This window comes from Hippoglossus hippoglossus, chromosome 6, assembly GCF_009819705.1.
Source record: "Hippoglossus hippoglossus isolate fHipHip1 chromosome 6, fHipHip1.pri, whole genome shotgun sequence".
Classification (NCBI taxonomy): Eukaryota; Metazoa; Chordata; class Actinopteri; order Pleuronectiformes; family Pleuronectidae; genus Hippoglossus; species Hippoglossus hippoglossus.
Window position 1 is genome coordinate 20979805 of NC_047156.1, and position 23773 is coordinate 21003577.

Consider the following 23773-nt stretch of genomic DNA (forward strand, 5'->3'; position numbering starts at 1 on the left):
CAAAAGCTCTTTTTGCTCCTAAGTTAATAGTTGCTCAACTAAACTCCAATTTTTATCCTTAATTTTCTTAAAAACTGCAATAAAACAAGTGAGACTTTCTGTAGCAACTAACACAATTTCCATTGCCTTTATAATTAGTGCCAATTTGTATCGATCTTCCTATCCTATTGTAGTAATTAAATATGGGAAATTACCGGATCTATACAATTAAATGTTACCCAGTAACGACAGTGAAAACAAGTTTTTTTTTCTGCAAATATAAAGCGTTTAATTTAGAAAAGATCAAGATAAAATGAAAGACCTGTAAAACTTAATTCATCCTGGTCAAACAAAGTCCCCTCAGAGTCTGAAAATAAGAAGAAAAGTGAACAAACTCTCACCATCTTGAGCAGGATGATAGTTAGCACAGCGCACATTGTGAAGAGGATGGCCACTGCGATCATGATGGCTCCCACTGGCTTGTTTTCGCTGAGGGCCGTGAAGGCGGTGATCCAACCGCTAGAGTCAACAAACATCATTTTACATGAACTCATTAACAACATGAGTTGAACTGAAGGTCATCTTCAACATTATGATCCATTCATACACTTGCATGCAGTTTACATGAGTCCTAGATGAGAGATTGAGGGATAGAAAAAGATTTTGAAGAAGCTGCATGAAAAGCTGAGATGCAAGAAGAAAATGAAAGTCAGCAATCATAAAATTGTGATGAAAAAAAGATTCCCATCACTAAATGAATGAAACATGAAATATGAACACCATAATGATGTGCAAGATAGAAAGTGTGCATGTTGCTTGATTTGGGATAAGAGAAGCACGGGTCTGTCTAAGTGATGATGATAGTAATGGTTATTATTTACTGTTAGAATAAATAACATTGGTGGTGACAAGATGAGGACAAGTATTCACGCGTCTTCTCTTATTTTTGTTTATTCATTAATTTATTAATAAAGTTGATATATACACACACACTGACTGTGATATATTGTCTTGTGATGCATTGTTTTTAAAAATTAAAACAAGTTTAATCCCAGTTATAAAAATAAACAAACAATATATAATAAATCAATGATTTAAAAAAAATACTGAACACATTTTCATGTTAATATCCCTAAAACCCTTTTGTTGTTATTGTTAATTAGAATAAGTAGTTAAAACGTGGCTTTGTGATTTGCATCTCATCAGCACAGAAACAGCTGCAAGTTCACTAATGTGACGCTGGCAAATATGAAAAGACAAGAAAGGATCCCCTTGCCTTCCTTTTTGTGTCATCACTCAAGAGGCTCAACACGGTTTCGGGTTGAAATATAACATTTTAGATGAGAGATCAAATGTAAAAATTGAAAGGCACGCACGCACGCAGATTTTGAGAATAAAATTGGAATATTATGAAAATAAAGTAAAAATTACAAGCGCAGGAATATCAGACGATACACTTTTTGCCTGTGTTAAAATGAGAAATGTGGAGCTTCTTTTTAAGTTATACTTTAGTTTAAGTTTCCCAAATAACAAAATAACCAACCTTTTGGCTCATTAGCACAACATTATCATATGTGTCAGCATTTTGAAAAGGTTGTGTAAAAAATTGGGTCTATTCAGAAGAAAGAAACACACACGCGAGTGTGAACTGATAAAGTGTGAAGCCCATCCATTTACCAATTCTCTTGTTTTGCCGAAAACCAAAATACACGTGTAATCCTATGTGAAAGAAGCGAGAAGAAAACGAGTGTTGGCAGAAGGCAGCAGAAGGCAGCAGAAACTTACAGAGTTAGCAGCAGACAGAGAGCGGCCGGCTAGAGACGAAGGATGGAAAGTCTCTGTCAGAAGAGATGGAAGAATGTAGAAAATAAGAAAAGAAAAGAAAGAGGAAAGCAGCTTATAGGCCACCTAACTGGTAGTAATTCAGACACTTAAGGCAAGGCACAATAAACAGAGAACCACCTTGAATCATTTGAGAAAAGTTTAAATTACCAACAAATCCAGTTAATAGACATTAACATGATCAGATGATTCAACTATTTGGATGTGAATAAATTCTTAGTTCAATTTTGTTATATTATAAGTGTTAATTATTCAAACGAGGATGTGTAATAGTTTAATTTAGAGGTTCAATCTAAAAATTAATATTTTAACTTATTATATGAATTTTATCTAACCAAAGTGGAAATGTTGCAAGATACACAAGACAACAACTGGCTTATCACTCCCAAACCTGGAGCACATTTTAAAGGCATTGAGGATCAAGGAGTCATCAATCCAAACTATTTATTAACTTCATTTTTTTTAAATGTTAACAACAAAAACATACAGTGTGTGACTCACCTGTTCCCCCAATGGGGGATACCTACAGCCTGGATGACGGAGATCACCGCTTGGCAGAAAAACACGAAGAAGAAGAAGAAGAAGCTGAAGGAGCTGTCAGTCCTAAAAATGAGAAAGCATAAATTTTATTAAAAACATTACATTTTATTCATTACAAATATTCTCAAAGAAATGTAGCCCGGTTAAAAATTAAAGTGATGACTTCATCATCTAATACATTGTTATTAAGGAAGCACAAATTATCTGGAGACGCTGTATGTGAGAACGCAAATGTCCAAGTCTGTTACTGCGTCTGAGTTTTTCCTGCCAGCCCCCTAGTTGAAACTCTGCATAATGTCTGAGTGAGCCCATGTGAGAACACAGCAGGAGATTATCTGGAGAGTTCACTGCGAGTGAATGGGCGTGTTGAGGATGTTCGTAACACGCGACAGACGCAAAACTGAAAAGAAAAAGAAAAAAGGAATACAAATATCTCAGAATAAAAAAGGTGTGATACACATAGAAGCACAGGTGGGTAGTAACACATTCCATTTACTCCGTTACATGAACTTGAGTAGTTTTTTCAATAAATTCTACTACTGAGAGAAGTTGGTTTGCAGAATACCTTTTACTCCTACTCAGTTAAATTTATGATGAAAAAAAATTACTTCTACTCCGTTACATTGGGCCACAGACTTCTCACTACTTTTCTGTAACTAAAGCACTGGTGGCAACCAAAGAACTGGTGAATATGTCACTTTATCAATTACAATCAATGTGCACTTTGTATTACCTCTTAATATCCTGTTTGAACGCAATACACTCTAATGAGGTTACTCAATACTTGAGTAGTTTTTTATGAGATACTTTTTTACTCATACTCAAGTACTACTTATTTTTATGAGTACTTTTACGTTTACTTGAATCATTATAATTTTTAAGTTACAATACTTAAGACAGTACTTAAGTGAGTACTGTTTCTGTTTACTCTACCCACCACTGCGTAGAAGACACCAGTGAAGATGTCAACTTGGAGAGATAACGAGATTTGAGAGCTTCTGGTGATAACGGCTGACGCTGGTGATAATGTGCTGTAAATGAAAACATGTGATCTCCGCAGTGGAATGAATACGTTGCCTCCTGAATGACGCTTCACCCCTCAACTGAGCGCTGTGGAGTTTTCTGTGTTGTTGTGAATGCATCTGACCACAGAATCTCCTGCTGCAATCTCCAAATGTGAATGCGAGACATTTTCAGACATTCTCCTGCGATAATGTCAAACATTCTCCGGAGTTCATGTCTGAAAACGATATATGTATCAAAGATTGACAGCTGACAGACTCACTTGAAGGCCTTGTAGATGGGCCGGTACCAGCAGAGGAAGGAGCAGGGGGTGAAGAGGATGAGCCAGAGAATAGAGAGGCCAAAATCCACACCGTGGCTTGTATTCGTGGTGAACGAAGCCAAACAAGCCAGTAGATTGAGGAACAGGGTCACACAGTTTACTGATGAATCAGTGAAGAAAACCACGTGTCAATCACCCAATCAATCGATTAATAATAACATTAATATCAGCATAATCTTCATTCACAGTGTATAAACAAAAGCCACTCCATTACAACTGTAATAAATATTAGCAATGTCATTACATTCGGGTGACTGTTATGAGGCTCTTATCAAACAATGCATTGTTAAGAGGTACTACACCCAAACTGGACTCAAACAAGATGAACTGGAAGTTAACAGTCTTAGTTGAGGACTAATAAACTCAAATCTCAAGGAACAAAAAAAAATAAAAACCTAACCCTTAAATGTTAATGATTCACATTATCATGAGTTAGCAGAATGCATGTGTAGCGTATTTATGTACTGTGAATCACAACATCAGTGATTACAGTTCCAATGAACCCCAGTGCCATTTATTGAAACACAATATATGTTGGTGCAAAATTAAGTTAAATACAAGTTTTAAAATGTTGAATGGTGTGACATCTCAAGTGCCATTTTCTGTATATAAGAGTAAAAATGCTAATATACAACTAGTATTACCTCCTGTGGTTGTATGCGTCTGCCAACCAGTACAGTTTAAGTCAACATACATTTTTTTTTTTCCAGACTCAAATGAAGTCATGGTGACCTTTGACCACTGAAATCATAAAAGTTACTCTCTGTGTACAAAATTTGAAGACTAATATGAATTTCCTCTTACATTTCAGAGCTAGCGCACTAAGTCAAACATGTCATTATTTATGTACTTACACATCCAGAGATAATATATCATCTTGCACACTCTCTGATACTCGGGAGGGATTTCCTCTGAGAAGTCCTGATAGAAACAGGGTTTGATGGGGAAGCTTCTGGGTAGTGGAGGCCAGTTGTTCTGTTTACCTGTCAACATAGAAACAATATCATCCCTGTTAGAAAGGAAGCTCATTGTCTTAAAATAAATATACCACTGTCCGAAAGGCGGGAGTCAATAAACAGAACCATATTTATTCTGGTAGGATAGATGATGTCCCTTAATAATGGTTATTATGGATATTACATTGGCCAACATATACTAGGCAGCACAGCAGTTCTAGAAGTACCCATGCACTCAAACACAACTGGTAGATTTTCCATGCATTGTGGCATAAAAGAGGTATTTTCCGAATATTGCTGTTAATCAAGTTGTGCTTTTGGTTGTAAATTTGGTATAAACGCATAAAAACATTTGGCCAAAAAAAAACTAACCTAACTCACTAAACTCTACCAAATATAGCTGATGTATGGATCTACATATGGCCACCTCCACATACATATCAGTATACAACATTGTTTTCAAATATTTCTTTTTTATAAATTATTGTTTTTAATTTAATTGTCAAACTAATGACAAACATCCATCTGGAATAACTCTAAACTGATGAGGTGGAAAATAATGGTAAAAAAATAAAGATATTAAATGTAAAAAGATATGAAAAAAATAAATACAATTTTTTTAATACAATTTTAACATCTGGGATGTATGTGTCTGTTTCTGTGTATGTGTGTATATCAAAGTGAATGTGTATGTGTGCACAAGTATGGGTGTATTTATGTGTATATCTAAGTGCATGTGTCAGTGTACATCTATGTATAGGCACATGTATATTTACGCATATATGTGTACGTATATTTATGCATATGTATGTGTTAATCTATGTGTATGCATATGTGTATGTGTACACTTGGCATGTCTTTATTTGGAAAAAATTATCTGAATTAAGAATCTGTGACCACAATTCAGTGATTTTGAGGACGTTGTAGTTTTTAGGTTTAAAATCCATGTAAATATAAAACAAAAGTTATAGTTGATGTAACATCTGTAGTCGTCCTTTAACATTAAACACTGTCACTGATCACAAGTTCAGTGATGGTACAGTACTTGACGTTGACTTTGTGTTTGTTTGATTGATTCGCTCTAGAATTTATTAGACACATGTTTAAACCTGCTACACAACACGAGACGTAACGTGAAGCACACAGACAGGACATCAGGGTTAAAGTGACCAGAACGATCCGGAGTCATGATCCAACATCATTGATTCATAACTAAATACAGTTGGTCATCAGTTTGTGTGTGAAGAGGGACAGAGACGAACACTAGCGTCATTAGTGTCATACACTTACTGTTGTAGTCAGCTTTTTTAATTGAAAACCATATTTTGTAAATTAAAGCACACTTGTAATAACAGTCTATAATTCTTTTAAAGTACTTTCTAAATAGAAACTGAGTTCATATTTGTCTGATTGTATTAACTGATGAAAAAGCAGCTAGAAATGTGCAGTAATTTTGAAAATTGTGGATGTGAGACATTGTAATGCATCGATATGCATCGACAATCTTTGACTGCTGAATCGTAATTGAATCGAATTGTGAGGCTAGTGAAGATGTACACCTCTAGTGTAAATGACACCGTTTCGAGTATTCTCAATTGTATTGAATTGTACACTGTTTAACCCTAAAACTCCAAAAGTGTTTTGTGACCTCAAACACTTCACCCACCCCTCCATCAGCACAGTTGTGAGTAGATTAGTAGTTAATTTTAATTTTAGGGTGAACTATCCCTTTAAGAGAGGAGAGGAGAGGAGAGGGTTTGTCTTTAATGACCTGTCGGCCCTTTGCTCTGGAGCTCCTGCTCTCTGCGGTCCAGCTCAGCAGCTTTTCTCTCCAGCTCCTCCTGCTGCCTCAGCAAGTTGGCCTGAGCTGCAGCAGCCACTACCTGAGTGGAGAGAGTCACAAGCACTTAAGTAAACAAACATATCAGATGTACAGACATATCAGCAGCCCACAGTACACACAAATTAGGAGCTTAGACATATTGCAAAGCAATAATCCAAAGTAACAAGGAGTACAAATATCAGCCAGCACATATTCAATATTTATTATATTTAACATCTGAAGTAGGGATTAACCACTGTAAAATAAATATTACACAGTAACAATTAGATGACAAAAGCCTTTCTGAGCTTCTTTTACAGATGTTTATATGAGTATATTCCTATCTTTATTCAAGAGCATGGTCCTTCAGTTTTAGAGTGGGTGTGTTAGCTTTCCCTTAACCAGGATCTTGCCCTCCTGCCTTACACAATGGTTTCTGGTCGTCACTGTGCTTGACGGTAACCTCAACCACACTGAGGACAGGCCATTTCATTCGTCAACACTTCACCTAGCAGTCAGTCGAGACTCAGAAATAACATTTGTGGTAAACTTCCTTTTAAGAGTCTTAAACTGCAGTTCTCCCAATAGACCCGTTAGTGTGTTGTTGAATGCCGGATTCTCTTATATGCAACAAGATTTATGTATTTTCATTCATGGAAAAATTACCCTTGTAAGAGGAATGAATCTGTGACCTTTTTCCCCTGAAATTTTTTTTTATTTTACCTACTTTATTTAGATTTTCTTTTTGAGTTGTTATCTTGGTGACAACTCCTGCACCTCCCTGTCAGTTTTTCCTGTGTGTTGTGTGTGTGTGGGTTTCCTGGTGGGAGGAGCTAGGAGCATTAGTGACAACCATGGGCACCTGGGGCCCAGAGCGGCAATAAAATATACAGTTTATGACACCTGATAAAAGGAAATACTGTCCTGTAATCTAATAACCTCCACCAAAGAGGTTTTGCTTTCGCCCTGGTCTGTTTGTTAGTTAACAGGATTACACACGAAAACTTCATGACAGTTTACCACAATACTTGTTGGAAGGATGCAGTATGGATCAGGGAAGAACTCATCAAATTTTGCTGCAGATCCAGATCAGGCGGATGATCCAGGAATTTTTTTACCTTCTGTAACAATTCGACTTAGGGCATTTTTTTAGTTTTTCACTATTTTCCCAAGGAATAATTTGTGTATCTTGATATTAAAAAAATCTGGCAAGTTTTGGAAACCAATATCTATGAATGTGTGCAATTTGGTGTTTGAGCTTAATTGTATATAAGGGGATTGTTGGGCCTTGGCAAGGGTATGTGATCTACTGAATGCCATTCTAGTTCAACATAGTATTATTTCTACTGCAGCCGTTAAGGGGAGAGTTTGTGACGCACCTGTGGACTGGGCTCTGTAGATGGCTGTAACACAGCAGGCTGGTAGGGAGAGGTGGCGGCTGGAGTTGTGTTACTCGCTAGGCCATCCTGAAAAATAATAAAAGCAAAAAAACAGTGGAGGTGTATGAGCATGTGACAACAAGATCAAGACAAACATGCGAATGGAGGAAGTCAATCGAATTAAAATTGCAAATGGTAAGACAAAGCAGGAGGATAGAAAATAGGTAAAAAAAAAAAGGTGAAGGAAGAGAACAAATCCAAAACTTGCTGACAAAACAGTGAGTAGGCGATGACAATAATGAGTAAACAAGAGGAGAAAAAGTGAGAAAGAAGAAAAGATAGAAGAAAAGTAAAGACAGAGATGAGCAGGGAGAAAGAGGAGATAAAAAACAGGAAGAGAAGGAGTGAGACAAAAATAAAAGAGCAAAATAAGATAATGCAACAGTTTTGAAAAGTCTTACTGTGGGATGGCCAGGGAAAGGGTTGTACTGGTCAACTGTTTCTATACTGGAGTTCGTCACTTGTGTGACAGAAGGATCCTGAAAAAACACACGTCACCATCAGCTCATCCTCATCACCACACACCCAAACTTGAAAATTATACATATGACAAAGACAAACAAAGACCAAAGCAAACAAGTGAAAAACAACAGAACAAAAACGTCATTTAAGAAATAAGAAGGAATGCTAAGGAATATTATTAATAAGGAAGATAAAAATGTGTCAATTCTGAAACATATTTCACTTTGTGAAAGTCCTTTATTAACTTTTGAATTCTTTCCTTGCAGAGAGCACCAGACGCTGCTGCACCTGTTGACTTGAATTCACCCTAAACTTGAGTCTGAGATATTTGACCTCTGAAGAACACAAAAGAAGACCTTTGGAACTTTCATTTCCTGAAACACTAAATGTAAAAGTAAAGTAAACTTTTTAAAAACTGCTGTGACCAATTTGTAAAAGTGAAGTACAATAACCTCCAGCTATTGTTACAGTAACCCCTGAAGGTACTGTTGAATCATTACCTTTGAAAAACGAATTTCTTAACAGGAGGCAGCTACAGACCATTGGTAAACATTCATTGACTGAAATTGTTGCCTCACTCAACATTACTTATCCTGTCTCGACACACCTGTAAAACTTCCCAGCAGAAAACATGAGGATGACGTTACAGTTTATACTTAATACTTAACATTTGGGTAAACCTAAACTTAAATTACTTTAAAATACATTATATACTTGTTAAAGTGATCATCCCCCTAGATTTATTTTACATTATGCCTGTTAAGGGAGAATTCTTTGTTGATCAGCACAGCCTATGGAGATATTCAAAACTTTAGCAGAATGAGTTCACCATATGGAAAGGCCAGAAAAACATCCTGCTGATTGACGACTGAAGAACTGCTCATTCCTTTTGATGACGCATGTCAGTGAATTAAGAACTCTATAAGTAAAGTGATGACTGCCATTAAATCTCTAAGCTGGGACAAGCTAGTAGTGGCGACACACACACTTTTCTATTCACATTATTTTCTGAAAAGGCTTTAAAATTTTAAGTATCTCTGAACCAGGAAACAAGATTTATTGTTATACCCTTTGAATACCTGGGTGTGGCTGAATTAAACATTTCATAACTACAGTAGAATATTGCTACTAAACCAAATTAAGCCGCTCGAGTTCCACAATCCTACAACTTAAAGAAATACACATTCGTAAAACACAGCATATTGAGGGGGGTGGGGGGACACATTTGAGTTTTTAGTGTCCTAATTATTTGGTCAAAAATTTGAAAAATATTAATATTTTAATAGCAGGCTTTAACAGGGTCATGTTGAAGTGCACAACATGGCATTGAAAGCATATTACAGCTGGGTTACTAGGTTATTTATTCAGCCACTTCCACACCCAGCAGACAAACAGAGGTCCCCACTGACGTCACAGCATTTGTGCACCTGATACTATAACACACTCTGCACCACTGTATAAGTCACAGTGTTATGTAATGTTATGGGAAAAATTTCATATGCTCTTAATTTAGATTTTAGATTTTGTATTCTATCATTTGCTGTCTTTGATTTTAAAAGACATTAATTTGCTTCTGAATTGTCTTTGGAGCTTGACTCATATTTGGGACTGAAGCGGGGTGTCACAACCATTGCTACTTCTCGGTTGATAATTTTTCCTTTAATGTGCCCAACCTTTACAGAAGTGCAATATTAAATCCGCAGAGGCCCACATTAAAAAACAATGTTAACACTATGTAGACAATGATACAATCAGATTGAAACATATCCCAAATTGTTGTCTGATGTTAACCATCTGTCTGGCCTTGCGTCACTCAAAACAGTGAGCCAATCAGTGGAGAAACACTGAGCCCAAAAAGAAGCCAGGCCCGAAGCCTCTCCTCTGATTGACTAACCAACCTGTTGCTGCAGGAGCTCCAGAGATAAACGTCAAATAGACACAAGAACGGTGGACCTTTAATAAATTAACAATTCTAATTATTGAATCACTGTTTTCATTTTTCAAGAAAATATGGCCAAAAAAATGTCAATTCTAGTTTCTTAAATGAATACTTTTTAGGGCACAACCACAATGAGGGTACAGTGCTTTCTGTAGACTGGACTTGGAGGCTACATCCTGCAGATTATAAATTATATGAGCAGCACCACTGCATGTACGTAGGTATGGATAGTTAACTGGCAGTACAATTAATGTCCATTTATAAACTTCTACTCAACCTCATTTCAGAGGAAAATGTTGTCCTATTTCCTGCACTACATTTATCTGACAACTGTAGTTACGATTAACTTGTGTCAAGAAGGGCATACCAAATATGATATATCACATCACATTCAACATCTTAGAAATTCCTCACAATGATTCCTTCCTCATCCAAAGTGAACAGTGACACTTGTAATGTGACTAAAAAGGTTTGACACACATTCCTCACAGTCTACAATTTAACTTCCTGCAACTGAGCGCAATTGATTCCCCGCCCCATTCTCTAGCACAGCTCGCTGATTGGTTAGAGCCTTGTCAATCAGCCGGCTTCGCCGAATGCCTTTCAAGGCAGCAGCAGTAGGTCCCGCCCCGACATCAGCAAGTTTCCGTTTATTGAATATGTCAGCACCAACAAACTGCGAACACACTTACATTGAAGGGGTTGTCACCGGCGGGCTGTGCGAACGGGTTCTGGTCAAGTTCCGACATTTTGAAGAAGGCGGCGGGTCTCTCCTCTGTGAGCGGGGAACAAACAACTCTCTCCTCCCTGGCGCTGCGGTTGTGTCTCCTACCCACTTCCTCGAATGGAGCTGACTGCGCATGCGCACTCAGACAGCTGGACAGTGACGTGTACGTCAGTTGACACATGTAAGCACGTCCAAACCAGAGCACGCCCCCTGTGGCCTGTGTTTTCATTCATTCTTCAAGGTGGAGCTCTGTACTGTAGATAGATGTAGATGTTGGTTAAAGACAAACCCTTCACGCTTTTGAGTATTTAAGTATTGAATAAAGTCAATACATAATTTTGTAATATATAACATTAATTGCATAGTTCACCCAAAAATAAAAGTGCACTCATTATCTACTCACCACTCTGCCGATGGAAGCTTGAAGTGTTTGAGTCCACAAAACACTGTTTCAACAGCGTTGCAGCCAAATCCAATACAATTGAAGTAAATGGTGACCATTTCTTCAAACGGGTAAAAAAAAACTACAGAAAAAAACACAACATTTCCCCATACTGCTCCTGTGGTGTCATCTGTGGTGACATCTGCTGTTATCCAAGGACAACAGCAGTTTATTTTTGTGTTGTTTTTTTCCAACCAGACCAGTCAGCAGCTCATCTTAATTCACTTTTACAGATGTGAATGGTTCTGGCAATGTCAGGCTTTAAATTGATGTCAAAAATAGATATATTAAAAATCATCATAGTAACTTAAAAAAAACTTAGTCCATTTAAAAGCATCTAGGAATAATTGAACACAATTTAAAAAATGTTGCAGGGTTTACATGCAGAAAGGGGCACCTAAACTGTTTAAAACAATAAATTGATTTTGTCCTAAAAACCTACCGTGAATAAAGAAAAAAAAGATTGAAAAAGCTATTTAATGATTTTGAGTGGTATTTTATTCACTCCTTTTTAATCTTTTTTTTAATCTTCTTTAAAAGCATTTTACAGCAATAAACCTGAAAAAAACAATGGATAAATAAATGAATAATAGGACCATAAGACAAATAAGATACTAGGTGTGCACATCCAATGGCTATAATAAAAGAGAAATATACAAATTGCAATTGGGATTAAAAACGGAAACATGTATTAATTAATTAATTAATAAATAAATAAAACTCATATCAACATACAGATACCATTTAAAGGTAAACAAATATACAAATAGAAACACATCAAATTGTTAAAATAGAAATAAACAAATGAAAAATACACGACAGAGATTAATAAATAAATGAAGGTTAACATGTCAAATATAGATAACATTTAAATTTAGATGTAAACAATTACACAAATAAGAAACATGGCGTAAACATTGAATGGGTATAATTTACTAGAAATAAACAAATTAAAAAATATAAATATAATTGAGATGAAAAATAAAGATTAAAAACTGATTCGAATTGGTATAGGGTACTAAATAAGGTGTTTCAAGTCACCCATATTGATTTGTCCAAAAAAAGTAAAATAACAATATGTATTTAGTTTTTGTTTGTCCGGAGTCTTATTTGGACAGAAAACCGGGAGGCCCGTGACGTCACTGGCGGACTGACAGCCGACGTTGCAGTAATGGAGGAAGTGAGAGGTGAGTGAGATTTTCTCCTTCAGTCACTCTTTAATTCGCGTGTTTTAATCCATGAACGCGTAGTTAGCTGCTGGTGCACAGGTCCGCACACACCACACGGTACCGGAGGAAGCTTTGTAACCTGGTGTGGGTGAGCTAACAGCTCGCTGTCAGCCAGCATCCGCATCCTCAGCCCAGCCCCGCTCGGCTCAGCTCAGCCGGCTGATCGCGAGATAACACGACGCAGATACACTGTGTGAGGGAGGCAGCTACATGGAGCTCAGGCCTGTGGCACCACGTTTACGAAATATCTGCAGCTATGCGAGCCTTTCTATGCCCAGTCGATTCGAACGGGCGAACACACTCGAACGCAAAGCTGCTTAGTGGGTCAGTCAGCTGACACTGCAATGCAATGCATCACTGGTGGAATCTGTGTATTTACTGATTTAAAACGAGGATATACATTTACTCACACTGCGCCTGTCTGTGTAAATGAGCCATACCTCACTGAACTAACCTGTTATTACACTGTGCAGGAGCAGAGATACATGTTCTTTGTGCTTTTCTCTCATTTGCAGTTTGGTCTGGTTTAGGAGTTTGGCTGTTATTCAAATGCCATCCATTGTAACACCCTAACATTTTGCAAGGATATTGGAAACCCTTGGATTAAGTTTTTGTCGTTAAATATTACATGTATATATATTTATAAAGTGTGAGAGACATGATTGTCAGGAACCTGTATGAGACAGACACATAATGAGGCAGGCGTCAGTTTGGAAGGACAAAGCAAGTCATTTGGCTTGACAGCAGACTATCATTCAAAATTCATATTCAACATCTGACCCAAACATTTTAAATCAAATTCAGATTCTTGTACAAAATTAAAGGATGTTTGTCTTCTTCCGACCGTAAACCTATTGTACAGTCCACTTTCATGTTGACTGCAGAGATATTCTGTGCTGTCATCAACACTTCAGCAGTGGGACTAAAGAGAGTTGGGATTTTTTAGTTGTAACGGAGACACCGGAATATACTGGATTTGGGCAAAATGTTGTTTTCTTTAATAAACTGCAGTTTTTTTTCTCATTCAATTGATTTGTCTATGAAATGTGTGAATACAATAGATACATCTGCCTGTATAGTTACCTGGTTCAATTTGACATCTACACATATGTTTTTATCCAGTATTATCCAACCAGTTATGAACAACCTAAATATGTTCAATTTAAAATCACATATGACAAGAAAACCATCCAATGTCCACAAATAAGATTGATGATTAAGATATTTGCAAGTTAACTGTGTCCAGCCACCAATTGATTAATAAACTAATCATTGTAGCTTGATATTACATTTGCTCACTAACAGTTGTTCCCTCCACAGTGTTTCCCCTGACCTGTGCCGTGCAGAATTATGCATGGGGGAAAAACGGGCTGGACAGCGAAGTGGCCAAACTGGTGAGTGGCGGAGATCCGCTCGCCGTGATAGAGGATGGCAAGCCCTATGCAGAGGTAAGGTACCAGTTCATTCAGAAAGTATATCAAAGCACGTACATCAAAACTTGAAAACACAAAAATCAGAAGACGAGAATGTAAGCCTACTAGTTGATGCTCCCTTAAACTTATTTTATTATTAAACCCACCAGGGAGGTAAGATACATTTGTTTATTGAAACATCAACCAGTGTGCAGACATTCTCGTCTTCTGATTAAGGGTCTGGTTCATATCACCAGACTGGTCCTTGAGTAAGGCACTTCACCTTGGTAATCATAAACACGGATGTATTGTATCAAGTGCATATAAGTCGTGGTTGAATGATTGTCACTGTAACTGGACTAATATATACAAAGTAAAAGTTGGACCAATAATACTGGAGGTAGAATGAGTTAAAAGTTGTATGATCAGTAGCTTTCATTTTATTGCAACAGCAGCTGTAGGTCAGTTACAAAACACAAGAACAGACTTTTCAGATTTTGACATTTTGCTCCAGTGTTCCCACTTGACATCAGTACAAAGATGCATCATTCCTCCCAAATTTGACAGACGAAATGATAAGTATGAAACTAGTTTAATTGTCCGGGTTTTAAATGTGGTGGTGTTGCTCTGTATCTTGGCTGAGTGGCTCGTTCTCATGCCTGTCATATGTCTTTTCTTTATTTAGCTACACAAGCTCTGCATGGTTCGTCCTGAAGGTCATTAGTTCAGGTTATGGCAGTGCTGACATTTTCACACACTGCAAGCCACATTAACGTCACATGCAGTGGTTGGTCCCATTGGCTTTCATGGTTATCTGCAGGGATAGTATGGATGTCTGCACCACAGTATGTAACATACTGTTCAGCATGTCTGTGCCATGTTAAGAAACGACATAAAGGGACATAAAGCATGTGTGCATCTTTACTGCTCAGGACAGTAATTATTTACAAAGCAGAAATATGTAAATACAACAAAGAAAGATTAAATGTATATACTTTCAGTAATCTCTTTCATATATTCAATTAATATTTGTAGAGCGCAAAATCACAACATACATTATGTCAATGCACTTGACATAAATAGTAAGGTCGAGACCTTGCAATATTATAGAGAAACCCAACAGTTCCCACAAAGGGCCAATTCCCTTTTAAAAAGGAGAAACTTCCAACAGAACCAGATTCAGTTTGAGCGGCCACCTGCCTCGACCAGTTGGGTTGAGTACAATGGTGGAGAGAGAGAGGGAGAAATAAGAAAGCCAGACTAGGAACAGTTGTGTAGCCGTAAAAGTGATACTAATAGAAGTAATGATGCTGCATCCATCCATTATCTGTTGTGTGTATTCCTTGAGGGTGCCGGGGGGACTGGAGTCAATCCCAGCTGTTTTTGGGTGAGAGGCGGGGTAAACCCTGGACAGGTCACCAGCTCGTCACTCATCAAAAAAGGATCCACGAGTCAAAGATGCATTCTGTAGCTTTTATTGACACTTAAACTTATAGCAAACATGACGATCAACAGAAAAATATCGGAGTCCTACTGTGTGCTTTTTGTATGTAACCGGCCAAACTAATTAAACTTGTGAAAAAGAAAAGAGAAACCACACCCCCTGTCCCTCTTACCCAGACGTTATGATAAAGGTAATATCTGCTGCCTAAATAAACAATTAACCAACATTGGCTAAATATTAAGTTTGGCTCCTAGACATGCAGGGTGCATGTCTTCTGAGTCCTACTGAGTCCCTGGAAAAAAGAAGTTCAGGACTGACCCAGGACACTAACTAATATACTAACACCAGAGTAATGCTTCCTGTTTCAGCTCTGGATGGGCGCCCACCCAAAAGGCGATGCCCAGATTAAAGACAACAGGATTGCGCAGACCACACTGGGCCAGTGGATCGCCCACTTCCCTGCCTGTCTGGGCTCCAAGGTTAAGGACACCTTCCAGGGTCAGCTGCCCTTCCTCTTCAAAGTGCTCTCTGTCAACACAGCTCTGTCCATACAGGCCCACCCCAACAGAGTGAGTTCACAAACACACACCTACACAATGTTCAAATACCGGGACACTGTTTAGCAGATAAAATTTTTTTAGTAGTTTCTATGTTTGAATCAGCAGTATTCCATGAATAATTAAATATACCATGTTATTCTTTACCACACACAATATGTTATGAGTTCACACCAACTGTAGACATTCTTACTCACAATTTTACACTTTAGTCTATTTACAGGTCTGGGCGGGGTACTAATGCATATGTATAAATACAAGTTGTGGCTCCAGAGGGAGCAACAACCCAAGGGTACATTAGTTGATGCGAGCAAAACACAACTTTGACAACTTTATAAAAACGCAATGCTAATATTTAAAGACCTGTTGCCTTTACTACGAAAAGAGGACTATATATTGGGGTGCATTAAATTATCACATTTACTCTGCAATTTAAAACGTATATTACGATTCAGTATTAAATTCGATAAAATCCTAAATTCCTCGTCTAAAATCCTAAGTCGTTAAACACATTTTAAACTATCACATTTTTATAATGCTGTGTCCTGAAATGTATATTTGGAATTAAGGGCATTCAAAATAATTGAAGACAAATTTAAGCACTGCCATCCAACAGTTACCAAGATAGTGATGTGCAGAAATCTACATGTATCCTTAGAAACAAGGTTTGAATTGTTTTACGATGAACTGCAGGCACAGTAATATTTTGAGCATACTGTATGCCACATTATTTAGCACAGTTTGTTTGAGGTTGTGACCATTGACCTTTCTGTCATCATCGTTTGCTCAGGAGTTAGCCGCTCGTCTCCATGCTCAGTTTCCGGAACACTATCCAGACAACAACCACAAGCCAGAGATGGCCATTGCGCTCACCCACTTCCAGGGCCTCTGTGGCTTCAGACCAGTGGAGGAGATCCTGGGATTCCTTAAATGTGAGTCCCTAAGTCCCATAGGGTGATCATGGATTGATTTCGGTTAGGAACTGGAGGAGCAGAGGCATACAAGATGACATAGTTTTATATACAGTAGATAAATATTTCATAAAAGATTTATTCATATCTCGTGCATTTGTGTGTGCGCATCCATCAGGTGTCCCAGAGTTCCATGCTCTGGTGGGTAACGACTCGTCAGTGGAGCTGCGGTGCAGCATGGGAGATGCAGTACGTACAGGCCAGGTTCTGAAGAAGTGCTTCACCAGGATGATGAACTGTGAGAAGAAGGTGTTTGTAGACCAGCTCAACATGCTGGTGAAGAGAGTCACGGAGGAGGGTGAGGACACTCAGGAAACCAGCTTATGAGCAAGAAACGAATGGAATTCTAGGGTTTAATTAGCTTAAGTCAGTGCTGACTCACTATCAGCACTTGCACTTCAAATGACTGCATGGAGCATTAAGTTGTTACCCACCATTTTCACAGATGTGCACGTGCCTCCTGTTTTACTCAAAGATAACCTCAGTTGGAGTAGCTACAGTAGAGCAGACATTGAAAATGTAAAAAAGCCTTAAGATAGATCATTTTGGTTGAACTGAATTATTTACTCTGTACACGTCTGTGGAACATATATAATGGAATTTAGGATTTGCTTTGAATGTGTGCTACATACTACATACTACATACTATATACAATGCTAAATACAGCATAGAATTTTGTTTGCACAAAAATGAGACAATCTTGAGAGCAATCCATTTAACATTTTATATTCCTAAAAATAGGGCTTTAAAACACATTTAGAAAAAAGCCCCTGTCAGTTATTCAGCACTTTTGACATGTTTTACTGACGATGTTTGACACATGCAGGTGCAGCAGGGAAGGATACGTCGAGCAGCAACGGTGACCTGGTGCTCCGTCTCCATTCCCAGTATCCTGGAGACATTGGCTGCTTTTCCATCTACTTCCTCAACCATGTGTCGCTGGATCCTGGTCAGGCCATGTTCCTGGGAGCCAATGAGCCTCATGCTTATCTTTACGGAGGTTAGCAGGTGCCATTTCTTTACGTTCAAAGTGAGATTTAGCGTACTAGATTGTATCCAAACCAGATAGAATGAGTACATAGGTAGAATGTGGCTGTTGACACTCTCTGCAGTGCTTCTGTATGACAGGAAAGCTGCAGGTGAAGCATTAAAGGATAGGACTGATATTATTTTAGAATTTGTCTTGTTGTCAGCCAACCCCTTGAAAAGCCAAAAACCAGCAATGAATTAGAATTACACTCAGTATAACACATACCTCCGCCAAGGCCACACAATCCCCTTAAATTCAATCAAGCTGCACCAAATTTCACACACTCATAGATTTAGTTCACTAAATATGCTGTATAAGTACAGACAATACATAATATCAATAAAAGTAGATAGTAACTTTGTTTCTGTGTCTATCAAGACATTGAAATTTAATTAGATTTAAATAAATAAAAAAATTATAAAAAAAACAGAAACGGCAATTCTTGAGGGTGTAACCCAGCAATGATGAAGTCACATCATGGATTTCCAAAGCATAAGCCATAAAATCCTTTTCAGATATATAAAGTATCAACAGGAAACATGATATTTTGGTGTCAGTCTTTCAGAGACACAAACTCAGTGCTAGGTCTCAAACTATAAAAGAAGATGAGCGCAGCGGAGGAGAGGAAATAGCTCCTGGAAGTCATTTAACATCTCAGGCTGATTGTATCCAAGATCGTATCTGATCATATATTTTTCAATAAGAAGGAAAGTTCAGTCTGCTTATTTAAAGCTCTGTTTCCTTTTCTGTCTATTCATCCATCCATCTAGACTGTATCGAGTGTATGGCCTGCTCAGACAACACTGTGAGAGCCGGTCTCACACCGAAATACATCGACGTCAACACGCTGTGTGAAATGCTGAACTACAGCCCTGCCCCGGCCAGCGCCAAAATCTTCCCTTGTGTCCAGGACGCCTCAGATCCCTGTGTGTCACTGTATGACCCCCCAGTGCCAGACTTCACCGTCATGAGGATACAGGTAGGAATGTTCAGTCGATTAGGTGTTTACGATGTGGTAGGTTCATTCCAGGATGAAAAGTGAGAGGTGATTACAAAAAGTAAAACCCATCAGTTGTGTACTGAGTTTCCACAGGGTCTTTAAAAAGTCTAAAAAAAAAAGATAAAAAATGTATGTAATATTTTTTTAGGCGTTAAAAATCTTTAATACGTGAAAATATTATGTGCTGGGTCTTAAATATGTTTAGGTCTTAGATATGTTAATGGTGACATGCATATGTTGTAATGTCTCTGTTTGCAGTACAAGCATTTGTAGTTCTTTCTCAATGATACAGATATTAGCACGCTGTAATAAAACTACAAACAAGACCAACATGGAACTGATAACTACACTCAGCTTGACTGTGGGAAAGATGATGGATACCCTCCCAACTCTGCTTGTAGTTAGCAAGATAACGATCATTCTCTACTCGGCTACGTCATCTTGTCCTCAATTATGAGGAAGTGCAAAAAATTCTGAGACCGACATTCCTTTATATCTATTGTACTTCACATAGGTCTTAACTGTCATTCATTATGGTCTTAATAAAGTCTTAATATGTCATAAATTTAACTTGTTGAAACCTGAAAAAAACAAGTGTAGTGGATGAAATAATAAATAATAAAATGGCAACATTTCAGATAAAGAAAATAAAATGCTTGATGATAAAGAGAGAAAAAAATACAGTTTTTGTAAAATTTTAGAGATAGGTAAACCATCCTACCTAACCAACCTATTTTGTTAATATAAAAAAGAGTCAACAGGCCTTTTTGACAGCAGTTACCAAGTTGGTTTGATCACCGAGACAAACTTTTAATACAGGTTTAAAAAAGCCGTAACTGTACAAGTCAGTCATGAGTGTGTGAGCCACCATGTTCAGAATAGGACCCTGAAACTGAAGCAGCTCAATGAACCATATTTATTTGTGCAGTTTCATGTCTAAACACTTTTTTTACAACACACAGTCAGGGACTGTTCTAGTAAACAGTCTCACCAAGCCAGCCCTCATAATACCTTCAATTGTTAAACATGCATTGAATGCAGCAAACAACAGGACTTGTTGCACTTGCAGTTTTCCTGCTATGACATCATAATGCTAGCCGTGGAAACAACTTGATTTTGACGGCCTCAAAGGTTTAGACCCACCCACAAGTGCACAAGCAAGGTGGTTTAATAACAGGCTTGTCAGAGGATTTCACACATAAAAACATCATCCATTAACTTTTATGTAACTTCATATAAAACATTCTCACATTTGTGATCATTAGAACATTTTAAAAGTGATCTACTTTAGTCTAAGAATTTAGGCATTTTCACACAAGGTAACACAGAAGGCTGTGTATAATCAACAATTATTTAAGTTATTCGTAATATCTTTCATATACAGATATGCTCAGCTTGTTCTTACCCTTCCTTCCTCCAGGTCCCAGCCTCAGTGAAGCAGTACACTTTAGCCCCAGTCGACAGTGCCAGCATCATCCTGGTCATCGAAGGCGACGCCACGGCAACCTCCACTGCTGCTCTCTCTGATGTCACACTGAGGCGGGGCACCGTCCTGTTTGTCTCAGCCAACGAGAGTGTGTCCCTGCACATCACCTCCCCGTCAGGGATGAACATGTTTCGAGCCTGCTGCCTCCTGTAGTTGTGAGTCTGTGGCTGTGTGTAAAACCTCATACTACCTGTGCTCAAGGATGCTGGACAAAGGACATACTTAGAATTAAAGTAAAATATACTCACTTGTCAGTTTATTAGGTACACCTAGCTAATTGGACCTGATGCAGTCCAATACAAAACAGCAATAAAGCGTACCTTATGAAGTTCATAGTGTTCAGTTTGTGTTATGTTCACTGCTGTTTGTGTCTTTTAACAGGACCACTTTTCAGTAAAATGTCCTTCTAGCACAGAGAAATATTTCTCTTATTGACCCTTCTTTTTTTTTTATGAAACGGCTGGACAAAATAATGGAAACATCTCTCAGTGTCACACAAAACTGCAGCCTCCAAAATGAGTCTAAGTTTATTTCTAAAACAACAAAAAACGACTATAAGTCTGCATAAGTTCTAACTAGGTTTACCTAATAAACTGACAACAGAACCTGATTGTTTATGAGGACGTTCAAGTGATCAAATCTTGAGAATTAAAGTTCTTGACCTTGAAATCAGCAGTTGAGAAAACAATCTTAGCTGAAGTCCATTTAGTTACTGTGCTCAGAAAAAACATTTCTACAACGTCTCCATTTCAATAAGGGAAACACGACCTGCTGATGAAGGTCAATCTCTACAACTAATAAACTAACCTTTTGTTGAGGTAACTTTTTTTATTGGGAACAGTTCAGTGTTCCTGACTGTTTCCCTTTTTATTCTAAGCACAGCTTCTGCTGTACATTCTTATAATTTTCAGTCAGAGATGACTCACTAACAGCGACCTATTAAAAGACCAGGGTAGGGGACAGTGTCCTGCTCAGGGCCATTATTGCAAACCCGCACACACCCACGCCCACAAAGCTCTGAACCAGACTCGACCTGTTACCCACAATTATCACCAAGTCAAATCAAGACCTGCTACACGACCCATCACCTGTAATTAAACACACATGCTACATATACATCCACTCACATTAAATGGGTTATGGCCTCTTTTTCCTCCCGTTGGTTGAGTTGTGGCATTAAACGTTGTGGCTGTCAAACGGCAATACATCGTGGCTCTTTTTACTAGCAAAAGTTCTACTGTGAACGTATTCACCACCAGCTATTTCTGTCTTTGATGTGATTCATCTTCATGTACTGTACAAGCGACTTCCCTGTGGGCAGTGACAGTTATTTTCATGGAAGTGAAGGTGTACACAACAAAACAAATCCTTGTAGCTGACTAGCTGATTTATCCGTTAAAAAAAAGAACTGCACAATTGTTTTGATTTCTGATTGCTCATTCTCATCTGATTTCTCTTTAAACCCCTGCCTGTGAACTTATATGAAAATATTTTTAAACGTTACTCAACCCCTCCGCAGGTTACCCGTCGGCGACCCGACCCGGTGCAGGACTCTAGTAGGGGATACGTTCATGCTGGTGCAGTACACCACCACTCACTGCTTGTACGACTATGTCACCACACCGCTGATGACTAAGCATGTCTGCCCAGGATCACTGGTGCATCTAACTGCTTTATCATTTAAACTTGAACAAGTAAAAATACATTCTTATATCAACAGTTGAGAATATATAGTGCAATACAACTGAGATGCCTGTGCATGTTTAATTTAGAACAGTAATACTGGGCAGGAACCTCTTTTTCTGTGACAGTGGTACAAACCACACCAGTCACACTGTGGAGTATTAAAGCTTTTAACAGTTATCAGCGCATGTTAATGGTCTGGAAACTTCACATCCAAGTAGTGAACAATCCTAAAGTTAAAATTTAAAAAAAAACAGGACGGGCCTCTAGCTATAACTGTCACATTAAGCATGACTACATGGGAACCAGGAATGCATCTTCTGCTGCTTGTTACATACGTAAAAAAAAAATTTGGTCCAAGCCCGCCCACATTTCCACATCTTGTAAATTTGTACGACTAAATGCTGCATTTAGTTTTTCTATTATAGGAACAAACATGTCTGTATTTCTGAGTATTTGAAGCAACATTTTTTAGATTTTGTATGTTTTGTTGTTTGTACTGATCTGTCAATGAGGCATTACATACCGAGAAAATATCCCTGAACTGGCTGTATTATAAGGTTTTACCTGTACATTATGAAAATCAATGAGGTAGTGGTTTATCTTTACTATACACTTAACCTGTTGGTACATTGTTTTATCTACATGTCAGCATGGTGCAAACCTCCATACGAGGGTCGATCTGAATTGAATCAATCATGAGGTCATTGATTTTCTTGTAACAGTTTTTATAATTCATCTTGAATCAAATATTTGAGAATGAAGCCGGCCGACCTACCAGTAATTAAATACTCTTCTTTATAGTTTGACCTAAATGAAGAACCAGTGTATTGAGCCGAACCCCACTGAAGCCTTTACCGACTTCATGACCATGTCAGTAATGTGGGTTGATCTGCAAGCTTATCCCCAATGCACTAACCCTTTAGTTATTTGTTTGTGCTAATACTGTTGGAAGTTTAAGAGACTAGAAAGATGTTAACATCAGTGCAGATTAAAGAAATGTTATTCATCCTTCCATATCTTTAAACAACTAAAACAAACTATTTGCTAACTTTCATAATTGTTTTCGTTTGCTGACAGTCTTGAAGGTGTCACTGTTTAAAAAAATGGATTTTGAGTTTTAACCTTTAATCTAGCACATCTTTCTTACTGATGTTATTTCAAGTCATCTTTATAGTTTTAATAATGTACTTTGCACAGAGATCTTGTTTGATTTTTAGTTTCTTTTTTTTCTTTTAACTCATGTCCTTCATATGCACACAATTCTGAAGGCCACAGTGGTTTATTTAAATGATTCTATTCATCTATTGTTAGAAGATTGCTTGGATTATTTCTCTAGTGAGGGCATGGTTAAGCATTTTTGAATATGGTGATGCTGTAGCATGGGACTGCAGAGAACGTGTATGCAACAGTGGTTTAATAAAACCTTGTTCTGTTCCTTAACTGTCTAAACTCCTTGTTCTGTTC

General features: G+C 37.9%; 2 protein-coding genes and 1 long non-coding RNA gene across 4 annotated transcripts in view; 2 read left to right on the plus strand and 1 right to left on the minus strand.

The window, feature by feature from the left end:
• The window catches only part of LOC117763709, a 20781-nt gene extending 18467 nt beyond the window's left edge, over nt 1-2314 (plus strand). Inside the window, exon 3 of the long non-coding RNA XR_004614205.1 lies at nt 2162-2314. This is a non-coding gene — a long non-coding RNA (uncharacterized LOC117763709). The remainder of the gene's footprint in view (nt 1-2161) is intronic.
• The window catches only part of scamp2 (secretory carrier membrane protein 2), a 13661-nt gene extending 2364 nt beyond the window's left edge, over nt 1-11297 (minus strand). The window contains exons 1-9 of one of the 2 annotated variants that reach the window (XM_034589024.1): nt 11017-11297; nt 8325-8402; nt 7864-7950; nt 6434-6545; nt 4561-4689; nt 3647-3806; nt 2323-2424; nt 1765-1817; nt 379-498 (exon numbers count right to left, since the gene is read on the minus strand). In XM_034589024.1, coding sequence (XP_034444915.1) covers nt 1769-1817; nt 2323-2424; nt 3647-3806; nt 4561-4689; nt 6434-6545; nt 7864-7950; nt 8325-8402; nt 11017-11280 — 981 coding nt within the window. In that variant the 5' untranslated portion in view covers nt 11281-11297 and the 3' untranslated portion in view covers nt 379-498; nt 1765-1768. Of the gene's footprint in view, nt 1-378; nt 499-1764; nt 1818-2322; nt 2425-3646; nt 3807-4560; nt 4690-6433; nt 6546-7863; nt 7951-8324; nt 8403-11016 lie in introns of those variants that run through there. The other variant, XM_034589023.1, reaches the window with a different exon arrangement.
• A 1315-nt stretch (nt 11298-12612) lies between these two features.
• On the plus strand, nt 12613-21792 carry mpi (mannose phosphate isomerase). Its single transcript, XM_034589017.1, has 8 exons — nt 12613-12680; nt 14043-14170; nt 15947-16147; nt 16926-17067; nt 17225-17404; nt 17934-18107; nt 18908-19116; nt 20558-21792. Exons 1-8 carry the CDS (start codon nt 12665-12667, stop codon nt 20774-20776), a joined length of 1269 nt encoding a protein of 422 aa, XP_034444908.1. The 5' UTR covers nt 12613-12664; the 3' UTR covers nt 20777-21792.
• The last annotated feature ends 1981 nt before the right edge of the window (nt 21793-23773 follow it).

What these genes read in the sequence shown, in the direction of transcription:
- mpi (XM_034589017.1), top strand. An exon ending in GAAGAGAGTCACGGAGGAGG is followed by an intron (nt 17,405 to 17,933) that starts GTGAGGACACTC and finishes TGACACATGCAG; the next exon opens with GTGCAGCAGGGAAGGATACG. An exon ending in TCATGCTTATCTTTACGGAG is followed by an intron (nt 18,108 to 18,907) that starts GTTAGCAGGTGC and finishes CCATCCATCTAG; the next exon opens with ACTGTATCGAGTGTATGGCC.